Source organism: Phascolarctos cinereus, unplaced genomic scaffold (genome assembly GCF_003287225.1).
Source record: "Phascolarctos cinereus isolate Bilbo 61053 unplaced genomic scaffold, phaCin_HiC Scaffold_2;HRSCAF=192, whole genome shotgun sequence".
NCBI lineage: Eukaryota > Metazoa > Chordata > Mammalia > Diprotodontia > Phascolarctidae > Phascolarctos > Phascolarctos cinereus.
In genome coordinates, this window is record NW_027555625.1 from 102994793 (window position 1) to 103008128 (window position 13336).

At 36.7% G+C, this 13336-nt stretch overlaps 1 protein-coding gene across 1 annotated transcript in view; it reads left to right on the top strand.

The window, feature by feature from the left end:
- EML6 (EMAP like 6) overlaps positions 1-13336 on the top strand; it is a 295107-nt gene that overhangs the window by 132860 nt on the left and 148911 nt on the right. Inside the window, 2 exon segments of the mRNA XM_078149518.1 lie at positions 4886-5045; positions 11394-11492. Of these exon segments, the coding sequence (XP_078005644.1) occupies positions 4886-5045; positions 11394-11492 (259 nt within the window).

The window sequence follows — 13336 nt, forward strand, 5'->3', positions numbered from 1 at the left end:
CATCGAAAGCTATTTGAACTAATGATAGCAATCTTAGATTAGTGTCCTCTTCATTGTAAAAAGTAAAATGACATTTGGCAAAGTGAAATTCTGACATGAGTTTTTGCATAATTTTTTTTTTTGGTGTGAAGGTTTATTACCAATTTTTTAAAAGGAAAAAAATCAAGAGCAGCTAGAATAGAAATTCATCTAACCTGAATAGCAATTTAACACAAAAGAACATTTACTACGTGTCACTGCTAAATGAGGATCTGAGATGTATGAATGACTTCTAAGTCTCTTTGATTCCTATTTTAAAAATGAATTGCCCTAGTAAACCACCACTTCATGGGAATCCCCTTTAAAGAACAAAGATTTTTTTTTAATTTTCTCAAAGCCAGGAAATAGCATTAAGAGAAAAACATAAAGAAGACAGCTTGCCTATGAAAATGGTTTATAAACTGTGTTTCACAGAACCTACAGTATTCTACCAGTTACCCTGAAGAGTCTTTGAAATAACATATGGCCATCACAAGCCTGAGCCTGGTGTCCCATAAGTTGTCCATTCTTATCACCACCACCTCTCAGCATCTCTAGGTTCTTTCAAAGTTTGTCTTAATGCAACCTCTTATATTAGGCCTTTCCTGATCCTCTCCCCCAGTCTGGTTTTTAAGGAGGCAGAGGAACTAGAGACCAAACTGCCAACATTCACTAGATTATAGAGAAAGCAAGGGAGTTCCAGAAAAACACCTACTTCTACTTCATTGACTACACTAAAGCCTTTGACTTTGTGGATCACAACAAAATGTATTGAGTCCTTATAGAGGAGTACCAGATTATTTTACTTGTCTCCTGAGGAACCTTTATGTGGATCAAGAAGCAACAGTTAGAACCAAATATGAACAACTGATTGGTTTAAGTTTGTAAAAGGAGTATGGCAAAGCTGTATACTGTCACTTATTTAACTTATATGTAAAGTATGTCATGCAAAGTGCCAGGCTGGATGATTCAAAAGCCATAATTAAGGTTGCCAGGAGACATATCAACAATCTCAGACACGTAGATGAAAGTGAAGAAGACTTAAGGAGCCTCTTGATGAAGGTGAAAGAGGAGAGTGTAAAAGCTGTCTTGAAGCTTAACATAAAAAAACCCCAAAAACCAAAACCTAAAATCATGGAAATTGGTCCCGTCACTTCCTGGCATGTAGAAGGACAAGAAATGGAAACAGTGTCAGATTTTATATTCGTGGGTTCAAAGATCACTGCAGATGGCAACTGCAGTCATAAAATTAAGGCACTTGCTCCTTGGAAGGAAAGCTATGGAAAATCTGAACAGCATACTAAAAAGCAGAGACATCACCTTGCCAACAAAAAATAGTCAAAGCTATGGTTTTTCCAGTAGCAATGTATGGCTGTGAGAGATGGACTATAGGAAAGTTGAATGTCACAAAATTGATGCTTTCGAATTGTGGTGCCAGGGAAGACTTTTGAGAGTCCTTTGGAGAACAAGGACATCAAATCAGTCAATAATTAAAGAAATTAATTCAGACTATTCATTGGAAGGTCAAATACTAAAGCTGAAGCTTAAATACTTTGGCCACATAATGAGAAGACAGGACTCATTGGAAAAGACCCTGATGTTGGGAAGGATTGAAGGCTAAAAGAGAAAGGGATGGCAGAGGATGAGATGGATAAATGATGTCATGGAAGCAGTGAACATGAGCCTGGACAGACTTTAGGAGATAGTGGATGGTAGAAGAACCTGGTGTGCTGTGGTCCATGGGATTACAAAGAATCAGACACAACTGAATGACAGAACAACAATGATCCACCCATCTGCTCCACCAGCTGAAACTACCCTGTGTTTACTTTGTATGCATCTTATTTTGTTTTATAGTTATGTGTCATACCCTCCTATTAGATAAGAAGTTATAGAGGGCAAGGATGGGGGCTTATCCAACATCTGTCCTTAACACCAAGTATAGAGTCCTATACATAATAGTTATTTTTTAAAAAATATTTCTTTAATTGAACTGAATTTTCTAAAACTTTCAGTACACATATGGACCTTTAAGATGCAGGTTGTACTTCTGATAATCAATATGCTTGGAAATTCAGGAAAAGGAAAGAGAATAAGGAATGAGAAAGTGGAGGGAGGGAGAGAGAGAGAGAGAGAGAGAGAGAGAGAGAGAGAGAGAGAGAGAGAGAGAGAGAGAGAGAGAGAGAGAGAAGAATGAAGGAGAAGAATAGAGGAAATAGAGAGGTCAGAAGCTAATGCAGTTGCTCCTCCCAGAGCTACCTCTTCAACCTCCAGTTCACATCGGTAGGCTGTGTTCCCAGAAGACAGCTACTACTATTTTCAAGGTTCTAGGCATAAATTTGGGGGGCTAAGGTTTCTAGTACCATCAATTATGAGCCCCCATCAGTGTGCTTCCCATTAATAATCAGCCAGACAATAGCTTTTTAGCAAAAATATTTACTAAAATAGTATAGCAAGAACAGTAGTGACATCCCCTCCCCCAAAGTCTGAGGCACATTGTCTTACAAAAGCTTACAGGATCCATAGGGAACGTGGGCACAAACTTAAAGAACAAAAGTAATGAAGTACCTATGTAGAGAACAAATTTGATAAGGGGTTAACTCAAAACTTCTGGTTATTGAATGTCCTTTTCTCTCTCTGCAGTCTCCCCAAGAAATTTTCTTTGAATGTAGCTCTATGTTAAGCTCCAAGAATCAGTACGTGGCCAACATTTCTCTCTGCCAAGAACAGTCACACTTCCGAAGCTTTCTTTCCATGAGTGACTATCACTACTGGTTGTATATGTTACCTCCTATGTTACCTCTCCGATCCCAGTTGGAGATAGCCAGTGTGGAGGTACAAAGTTGGAAGATAGAGTCTATGAGGAACAGCAAGTAGGCCAGGGTAGCTTGATGGTAGAGTACATGGAGGGGATTGAAGTTCAAGAAGACTGCTTATACATGTGCAATCATGCAGAACATTATTTCCTTATTAGTCATATTATGAAAGAAGACATGGGCCAAAAATAAAAATAAAATGAAAAAAATGAAAAAATAAAGTAAAAAAACAATGCTTCGATTCTACATTCAGATATCCATCAGTTCTTTCTCTGGAAGTGGGTAGCATTTTTCAACATGAGTCCTTTGGGACTGTTGTATTGATGAGAACAGCTAAGTCATTCACAGTTGTTCATCATACATTGCCGTTCTGTTGTTATTCAGTCATTTTCAGTCATATCCAACTCTTTGTGACCCCATTTGGGTTTGTTTGTTTTTTTTTTTTTTGGTAAAGGTACCATAATGGTTTGCCATTTCCTTCTCCAGCTCATTTACAGATGAGAACACTGTGGCAGAGTTTAAGTGGCTTGCCCAGGGTCACAGCTGGTAAGTGCCTGAGGCCAGGTCTTCCTGACTCCAGACCTGTTGCTCTATCTCCTGTGCCACCTAGCTACCTTATTTCCCACATGAGGCTCTTCCTGGTCCCCCCAGATGCTACTGCCTCCCCCACAAAATTAGGTTGCAGATATTTTGAATTTACTTTATGTAATATAATTAAATATATTTAGTAAATATATTCAAGATAGCTGGGTGGCACAGTGGACAGAATCCTTGGCCTGGAGTCAGAAAGATCTGAATTTGAATCCAGCCCTATACTTTTCCTAGCTGTGTAGCCTTGGGCAAGTCATTTAACCTCTGTTTGTCCCAGTTTGTTCAACTATAACATGAGGATTAGTAATAGTACCTCCCTCCTAGGGTTGTTGTGAGGATCAAATGAGATATTTGTGAAATTCTTAGCACATTTCCTGGCACATAGGAGGCACTGAATAGATGCTTACTCCCTTCCTTTCATTTCTTTTTTCCTTTCCCAATATGTGTACGTATTGTTTTACCCAATGCAATGTAAAGCACCTTGTGGACAGGGACTGTTGTTTTTGTCCTTGTATTCCTAGTACCTAGCATAGTGTCTGGCACATAGCAGGCTCTTGATAATGTTTATTGATTAATTTGTTCCCTTCTTCCTTCCTTCTATCTTTTCTTCCCTCTCTTTTTCTTTTTAGAAATGTTATAGTCGATTGTTTATTTGGTGAATTCAGAAACTGGGTGATTTTCCTTTTAGAAATTTCAAAACAGTCGTTGTATTTCTATTTTCTTGCTACTAGAGATTCCTCCAAATACTATTTGATGTCTTAAAAAAGATTTATTTTGATAGGAAAATTGCCAACAAGCCCTAAGTACATCCATTTTAAGTTCTTCCGGTGCATAGTGATTTATGTAAAATAGACGTTTTCATTTTTAAAATGCATAATCGTTAGTGACAGACATGGAAACAGCAGGTGACTCTGTGACCTCTCAGAGCTTTGCTATCATAACAAGTCTAATGATTAGTAGCGCTTTGCAGACAGGTTTAATTAACTTGAAGTAGGGCACTTTTCCAAGTTGTCAGCATGTTATCAAAAGTACATGAGATGGCTTGAAAGGTAAACAATATTTTCAAAATCAGTATGCAAATATAGTCAACAACAATAATTATAGAACTCACATAGAGGAGTGATCAGCCTTTCAAATGAACCAAATACAATCAAAATAGTAACATCTGTTTTTCATGGCAATCCACCAGTTTAAATTTCACTAAATGTTCCCATCACTGAATTGTACTGTCTGCATTCACTTAGGTTAAACATTGTTATTTAGATTAATCAGAGAAATTATTTTAGTTACGATCTCAATACCTTTTATCTTGAGAGTATAGGCAAAGAGAAGTGACAAATAAATTGGAATAATTTGGAGAATATAAAAATGGCCAATATTTTCTTTGACTTTGATGAGTTTTTGTACTGATTGGATCAATTATATGTGTTGCCTAGACTTTTTTTTCTCCTCTCTTTCAGCCTTGCCTTACACCCAGATAAAACCTTGGTTGCGACAGGACAAGTCGGGAAGGATCCATACATTTGTATTTGGGATTCTTATAATGTACAGACTGTTTCTATTCTTAAAGATGTACATACACATGGAATCGCTTGTCTGGCTTTTGATTCAGATGGACAGGTATGGATACTTTGTGGTTTATGGGGTTTTAAAAATATTTTCTCTATGGTCTCCAAAGTCTTCTAACTTGCAGTAATTTTGAAGTCATAACTTAAAGAAAACAGTTTATGTGCCTACAGTAATATTTGGTTTGGTGAAAGAGCTGTGAGCAGAAAAATTCCCGTAATGATGGCCCTTCTGGTAGACTCTATAATTACACAAAGCAGAGGCTGAAGCCATAAAGGTGGCCATCTTTTAGCTTGGAGGCAAATCTAAATCAGGATGGGAACAAAGACATGTTTGTCTATGTTGAAGAGGTATAGGAAATGGACTTCTGGAAGACCTTATGAGCTTTTAAAAACAGTTTAGATTTTCAGACACAGTGCTAGACTTGGAGCCATGAAGGGCAAAGCACTGTGCCTTACTTTCCTCATTAGGAAAAAAGGAATAATAATACCAATAGTAATAATAATAACTTAAAATTTATATTAATTATACATAATATTAATATAACATATACATCATAAATAATCTAAATATTCTATATTTGTATCATATAATTATAATTCTACATATTGTATTATAAACATGATTTTATTATAATACAATAATAAAAAGGAATAGTATCTATAATACAATACCTATGTTACCAAACTGCAGTGAGGATCAGATGAGATAATGCATGTAAGCTACTTTGTAAGCCTCAAAGTAGCATAGATATGGAAGTTCTGTGATTGGTGCTTCCTAGAAAACAGCTACCTAGGATTGAAAACAAGACTGCAGAGGGACAGGGCTCATGATGGGAATGCCTTAATGGTTCTTGCAGCCAATGTGCTTTATGTTTCCTAGCAGTAAGGATTAGAGAATAGTAATCTGTAGATGGATTCTGTGGCTGAAAGGAGCTGGATTTTAAGGAGATTTGCAAAATCTCCTTCTCTGAAATTCAGTATGTACAAAACAATTTTTTATCTATTTGAGACAGTTGTGATTCCTCTGAAAAGCGGAGAAATGGCCAAAATTATAGAAATAATAGATATTGGGATAGGAAGAGACCATAGGAATCACTTAGTCCAACCTTCTTATTATGGACATGAGAAAGCTGAGGTCCCCAGAGGTTAAGAAAGTAATCTGAAGGATATGCAGCTAGTTAGTAGAAGAATCATGGATGGCTAGGAAACAAGCCTTATGACTTCCTGATAAGCCCATGAGTATAAATTTATATATATATATATATATATATATATATATATATATATATATATATATATATATACACACACACACACACACACACATATGTATATATACACATATATACACACACGTGTGTGTACACACATATATGCATATACATATACATACACACATACATACATATGTGTGTGTATGTATGTGTGTATCTCAACAATTTGGCCACCCTCTTACTGTGTTCTGCTCAAGCTCGTTACTGATTTTTTTTAAAAGAATTGTGGTTATGCTAAGTGACAGTATCTTTAATATTTTTAATTTATTTTGGGGGGAGTCCAGATCTATGATTGGTAAAGGGATCCCTTCTACCAATTCAGGTCAGTGATTGTTCTGATATTTATATTCTTATAGTGTTGCCTAAACCCAGGGCCTAGAGAAATTAAGTGATTTGCCCAGAATTATTCTGATAGTATGTGTCAGAAGCAGCACTTGAACCCAGGTCTTCATGTCTCTGAGGCTGGCCCTTTCTTTGTCTACCACACAAAGTTGCTTCTCAAAGGCAATTCTTTAGAGAGATTATATAAGGTTAAGTAGATAGAAAAGGAAGGGAAGGAGAAGTTAGTAAGTATTTATATAGTACCAACTATATTGCCAGGTACTGTGATAAGTGATTTATAAATATTATCTCATTTGCTCCTCACAACAACCCTGAAAGGTAGGTGCTGTTGTTATCCTCATTTTACAGCTCAGGAAACTGAGGCAAACAAGAGTTAGGTGACTTACCCTGGGTCACACAGCCTAATAAGCGTCTGAGACCATATTTGAACTCAGTTCTTCCTGACTCCTGGCCCAGAGATCTATTCATTGTGCCACTAGCTGCTACTATTACCCTCATCTTACAGATGAGGAAACTGAGACAGAGGTTAAGTGACTTGGCCAGTATCACAAAACTAGGAAGCATCTGAGTCAAGATTTGAATTCATGTCTTAGGCTTAGCATTTCATCCACTGAACCACATTGCTGCCTAGTATCGCTCTACCCAACTAGGTTGTTGGCTTCTGAAATAACCTAAGGTAAGCTATAGTGGCTGTATAAATGAGGACATTTTGAGGAGAGATAAATATGTGCGCGCGCACACACACACACACACACACACAATAATGCAAAGTAAGGAATGATCTTGCCTAAGAGGTACAAATAAATTTCTTCAAGACCTCAGAGGAGAGAGCAATCACTTTCAGCCAGCAGGATGAAGGAAAGCTTCCTAGAGGTGGCAACATTTAAGTTGACTTGAAAAATGTTTGGGATTTCCTTAGGCACAAATGTGTATGTTTGCATGTGTGTGCATTTGTGTGTGGGGGCAGTGGGCCAAGGCATTGTAGAAATAAGGAATACATGAAGAAGGCAGAAAAGGAGAGGGCATACTCCAGAAACGGTAAGACTGAATTTGGCTAGAGTGTAGGGGATATAAAAATGAATAGTATGAGATCACTAAGGTTCCAAGAAATTGATTGCATTATAGGAGTTGTCTTGTTTGGAAAAATTTTTTCAACAACTTTATTGAATTTTCCAAACAATAACATTGTTCTGAATTTTTTATTCCTGTCCTGACATTTATCTGTCAGTAGATGAGAAACAGGCAGATAGGTGGTGCAGTGGATAGAGTACTGAGCCTGGAATCAGGAAGACTCTTCTTGAGTGCAAATCCAGCCTCACCCACTTACTAGGCAAGTCACTCAGTGCTATTTGCTCCTGGTTTCTCATCTATAAAATGAGCTGGAGAAGGAAATGACAAACCACTCCAGCGTCTTTGCCAAGAAAACCCCAAATGGGGTCACGAAGAGTCAGACGCGGCTGAAAAATGACTGAAGAGAAACAATGCAGTTATATTGGAAAGGGTTCTGGCTTTGGATTCAGGGCAGACTTGAATTTGAATCCTGCATCTAATTCAAAAATACAAACTAAGTCAAAGCCTTTGCCTTACCAATGATGTGACCACGCACAAGCCTTTATGAGCTACAAGTTTCCTCCTTGGTAAGATAGTGATAAAAATACTTAACTTTTTAAGGTTGTCTTGGGGACCAAATAAGATAATGTATGTAAAGTTCATTAAAAACACTGAAGTATTATGTAAATAGAAGCTATTATTGCAGAGTATATTATATAGCCTTATAAATTGGGCTAGTGTGAGTTAATTTTCTTATATAGTTTATGTGCTATATAAATGTCTATCTTATTATTTTGATTTTTCACCTATTTTAGCCATACACACACACACACAGACATAATAGATGAAGAGATTCACTGCTCATATTTACTTTAATGCCATTGCAAACATGTTTTCCTAAACATTTCTTTATCAAGATATATTCTGAGTATCTAAAAAAAATACTAAATGAGATGAGAAACTTCCATTTTCTTGCTTTTATTTTATGTTAGAATCCCAAGTATTTTCTTTTTTGATTCATTTTATCGAGGAAATCAAACAATCCATGGCACTTACTTGCCAGTGGATGAAAACATCTTTCTAGTTGTTTCCCATGATGCATTTCCTGGCTCACTGCTGTCTATTGCTTCAGGGCATTCCTTTATTCCCTGGCAGAGTCCAGTGGGATCTAACGATATTTAGAAATAGACAAATGGTGTGTCACTTCACAACCAATGAAAGGTCATAGAAAATGCCTTTCAAGTGGTTAAAGGAATGTTAAATGAAATTTGAACTGAATTGATTTTCTTTTGTTTTTCTAATTCAAGTAACAGAATAAGCTGACTCCAAGGTACCCTAGCACAGAGTACTAGCTAGCACAATGGTTACTTCTAGAGGACTGTATAGAGTGAATTTGTGCATTGATCAGGGCTGTACTTTCTGACCTATGATGTCCCTTACAACCCTAAGGTTCTCTGGTTCTGTGAAAACTGGTTTCACTTATTTATAGTTTTTTTTGTGGATTTTCTTTTTAAAGACTAATACCTGAGATGTCCCCCTCACATATGGTCTGCTAGAAAAGCTACCAGAGATTTGAATCATTCAAAACCATGAATGTTTTTATTTTTTACCAGCCAGACTGAGAATCTGTGAGTTCAAAACAAAAGACTTTAATCAAATAGAATAACAAAGTAAGAAAAAGTCCCTCTATTCATGCACAGGATATGTATCTGTCTCACAAGATACCATACTATTCCATGAGGAAGAGGGCATGGAAACAGAACCTGTTATCTCCCAAACATCTTGAGGACTCAGCCAAAGCCCCCCCCAAAACTTACAGGAATTGTGTGGAACCTTTCTGAGCAGGAAGTGATGCTGCTGTGAGTGAGGCAGGCAGGGTCTGCATTCTTGCCCTTATTATGCATATGGCATAGAGAAGCATATATAAGGTACTTACTATGTGGCAAGTGTATAGTATGCTCAGCACTGTGAATACAAATAGAAAAGTGAGATAGTCCCCTCTGCTTACAACTCACATTCTAATTGGGAGAGACAGCTAGAAGAGTTCAACTGCTAGGTGACTAGAAAGGGCCAGGGGTCCTTAGTTAGGCTCCCTGGAAGAGCAGAAGTTGAGGTCCAGAGTCCCAAGAGGCGACTGTTGGGCAGAAGGGATGATGATGGGATCTCAATGGGTAGGATGGGGATGCAGGGTCCCCCTATATAGACAAAAACAATACTTTGATTCTTTCATTAATCTGTCATTTTGCTGGTATAGGCTCTCTCTTCACCAATGGAAATAGAAGTAAATGAAAGATATTGTCCATTTCATACTTAATTATAAAAGAAAAAAATTAAATTTTTTGGCCAGATCTGTGATTTTATCAGTATAGCAAGTTCTCACAGTGAGGAGCCTGCTCTACCAATACACAGCTGTGCATCTTCTTTAATTTATAGTCTTAAAGAGTTGTCTGGGGTGGGGCTACTGAGGAGCTAAGTGACTTGCTCAGGGTCAATTAGGTATCTTCCTGATTCTAAGACTTGATGCAGTGGGATAGCTTTGGAGTAAAAAAAAACTATCCCACTTTCATATGTATCAGTGGCATTATCTAGTCATTCCCTCTAATGGCAGAAATAGAAATTTGGAGAACTTAAGAAAAAATTTCAGAATGAGCCCTATCTAAACATATATAGTACTATACATTATTTATATGTTAAATATTTCCAATGGAGACCAACCTTTAATGAAGGGCCTTAAATAATTACAATAATAACTTATATTTGGATCATACTTTCATGTTTACAGTGTGCTTTCACATGTATTATTTTAATCACTCCTCAAAATGATTCTAGGAGTACTGACAGGGTGAAAGGGAAAACAATGATTACCTACATTTTATAGCTATGGACATTAAGACAGAGACACTGTGATTTTCCTGAAATCAAATACCCAGTCAGCAGTGATAGATCCTGGGTTAGACCCCATCACTTTCCTGATTTCTAACTCAGCACTTTTCCCACTTTATCACATTGCCTGGTTATATATGTGCTCTCTTCTGTCATTTAATTTGGAGAGGTTTGTTTTCTATATTTTGTGTGTATGTATGTATGACTTACTTGGTTTTGATTTTGCACATAATTATATGTGCTCTTTTTGAATTTATGATTTTCATTGGAAGAAAAATTCTGATTCTGACTAAATATTTCAAACCAGAGGCTAGAAAGCCAAATAAGCTTTATTAAACATAATTTGTTCTTTACTTTCTTAAATGTATATGAATTATTAACAATTTAGAATAATGGTCATAACCATTAAATATTTCCCTTCTTACTCTTCTTTAAAAAATTTAAGGTATGATATTTTGCTCCTTCAATTTCAACAGTTCTATTAGAGTTCTTGACTTCAGAAATCTGGACTCTTTAATCCAATACTGAATTAAGTGTACGAGATAAACCCTACCCTCAATTTGCCTTCCTCTATAACTTCTACTGATTTCAGCTGAAGCTTTTTGGGAAAAATCTGAAACCAGGATTGGTTCTGATATCTGATAACTTTAATTTGTGTGATCAGTTTACAGCCTTTGCAAATTATTATTGAATTTTCAGCATAGATTAATGGTAGACATAGACTTTGTTGTCTTTAGTTTTTGTCTTATTTTTACATAAATTTGGAAAAATTACCTTGCATACATAATATTCTGAACAGAAAAAATCTTTGTTATACTCTTCAATTGACAAGAATCTTGTTCTTTTCTTAGCGTTTAGCCTCTGTGGGATTGGATGCCAAAAACACAGTCTGCATTTGGGACTGGAAGAAGGGAAAATTACTGGCAACAGCAACTGGCCATTCAGATAGGGTAATTATACTGCCCTGAATCATTCATAATGAAAATATACAAAATCTCTTTCTGTGTACATGTGTATGTAAGATGTCTTTAGAATTTTTGAAATGCCTTTTGTTCTTACCAGTTTAAATTCTGTTGAGGTTATTGCCTTAATTCATTTTTTAATAAAAGCATACTAAATGTATACAGATGTTTTCTCCATCAGTCAGTCAATCAATAAACATTAGTTAAGCTCTTCCTTACTTGCCATGTACTGGCACTGGGGATAGAAACACAAATATGAGACAGTCCATGTTCTTAAGGGGCTTACATTTTCTAGAAAACATGTTTAGAGATAACTAAATGTATAATATAGGTGTAAACACAAATATATGCATGTGTATTTGTATACATATGCATTATATGTGCATATATAATAGATAGTGACTAAAAGGAACTATAGAATACTTAAAAACTGGGGGAACAGGAAAAGCCTCTCAAAGGAGGTGAGGCTTGAACTGAACCTTAAAAGGAATTAAGATTTCCAAGAGTGGGAACTGAGCATTGAGGGCATGAGGCATAGGCTATGTATGCAAAGACACAGAGGTGAGAAATGAATTGTGTATAATGAAGGGGCAGAGAGAGAATGAGCATGTATATAGTGCCTACTATGTGCTAGGCACTGTGCTAAGTGCTTTACAAATGTTATCTTATTTGATCTTCACAAAACCCCTGCAAAGTAGGTGCTATTATGATCCCCATTTTACAATTGAGGAAACTGAGGCAAATAGAAGTTAAACAATTTGTTATGTTCACACAGCTAGTAAGAATCTAAGGGTAGATTTGAACTCATATCTTCTGTAAAAGGTATGCTGGAGACAGATTGCAAAGGGCTTTAAATACCAAAGAAAGTAGTTTGTGTTTTAACCTAAAGGGAATGGGGAGCCATTTTAAAATTGAAGAATGACATGGTGAGATCTGGCCTTTAGGAATGTCAATTTGACAGCTGTAGAGAATGTAATGGAGAGGGGAAAACCTGAATGCAGGGAGATAAATAAGGAGGTAATTGCCATAGTCTAGTCAAGAAGTGATGAGGGCACATATTTGTGTCTAATGATAGCCAGGGGTCGGGGGAAGGGAAGAGGAGGGAAGAAAAAGACAGAAAAGAAAGTTACACAATAACTGTATTGCATATTTAAAAGGAATAGCAAGTGGTACATAATAGATTTGCGGCTTGATGTACAATCATCTTTTTCTTCTATTCAACTATGTTATGGAAGTGCTTGTTTTATTTCTGAAGTTCAGAATAAAATAAATAAATAAAAATTTTTTAAAAAGAAGCAATGAGGGCTTAGATTAGGGTGGTTGTTGTATGACTGAGAGGGCAGATGAGAGATACTAAGGACATGGAATTGACAAGGATTGGCAACTAATTGAATATGGGGGTTGAGAGAAAACGAAGAGTAGAGGTTGACTTTTAAGTTGCAAGCCTGGGTGCTTAAGGATGGTGGTACCTTTGACAGAAATACAGAAGGAAGGGGGGAGCATGAGTTTAGAGAGAAAAATAATCAACTCTGTGGAAAGCACACTAAGTTTGGGGTGGCTGTGGGACATCCAAGTAGAGATGTCAAACAGGCAATTGAAATTTCAGGCCCGGAACTCAGGAGAGAGATATAGGGTAGATATATAGAATGGGGCATCATCTGCATGGAGATGATCATTGAATCCATTAGAGCTAACTAAATCACTGAGAGTGTAGGAAAAGAAGAAGAGATGGTCTAGAACAGAACTCTAGGATATACCGTTGCTCAGGGCAGCATATAGATAATGAAGCTGTAAACAGGACAGAGGAATTTTTGTTTATGGGTTAGAAAAGA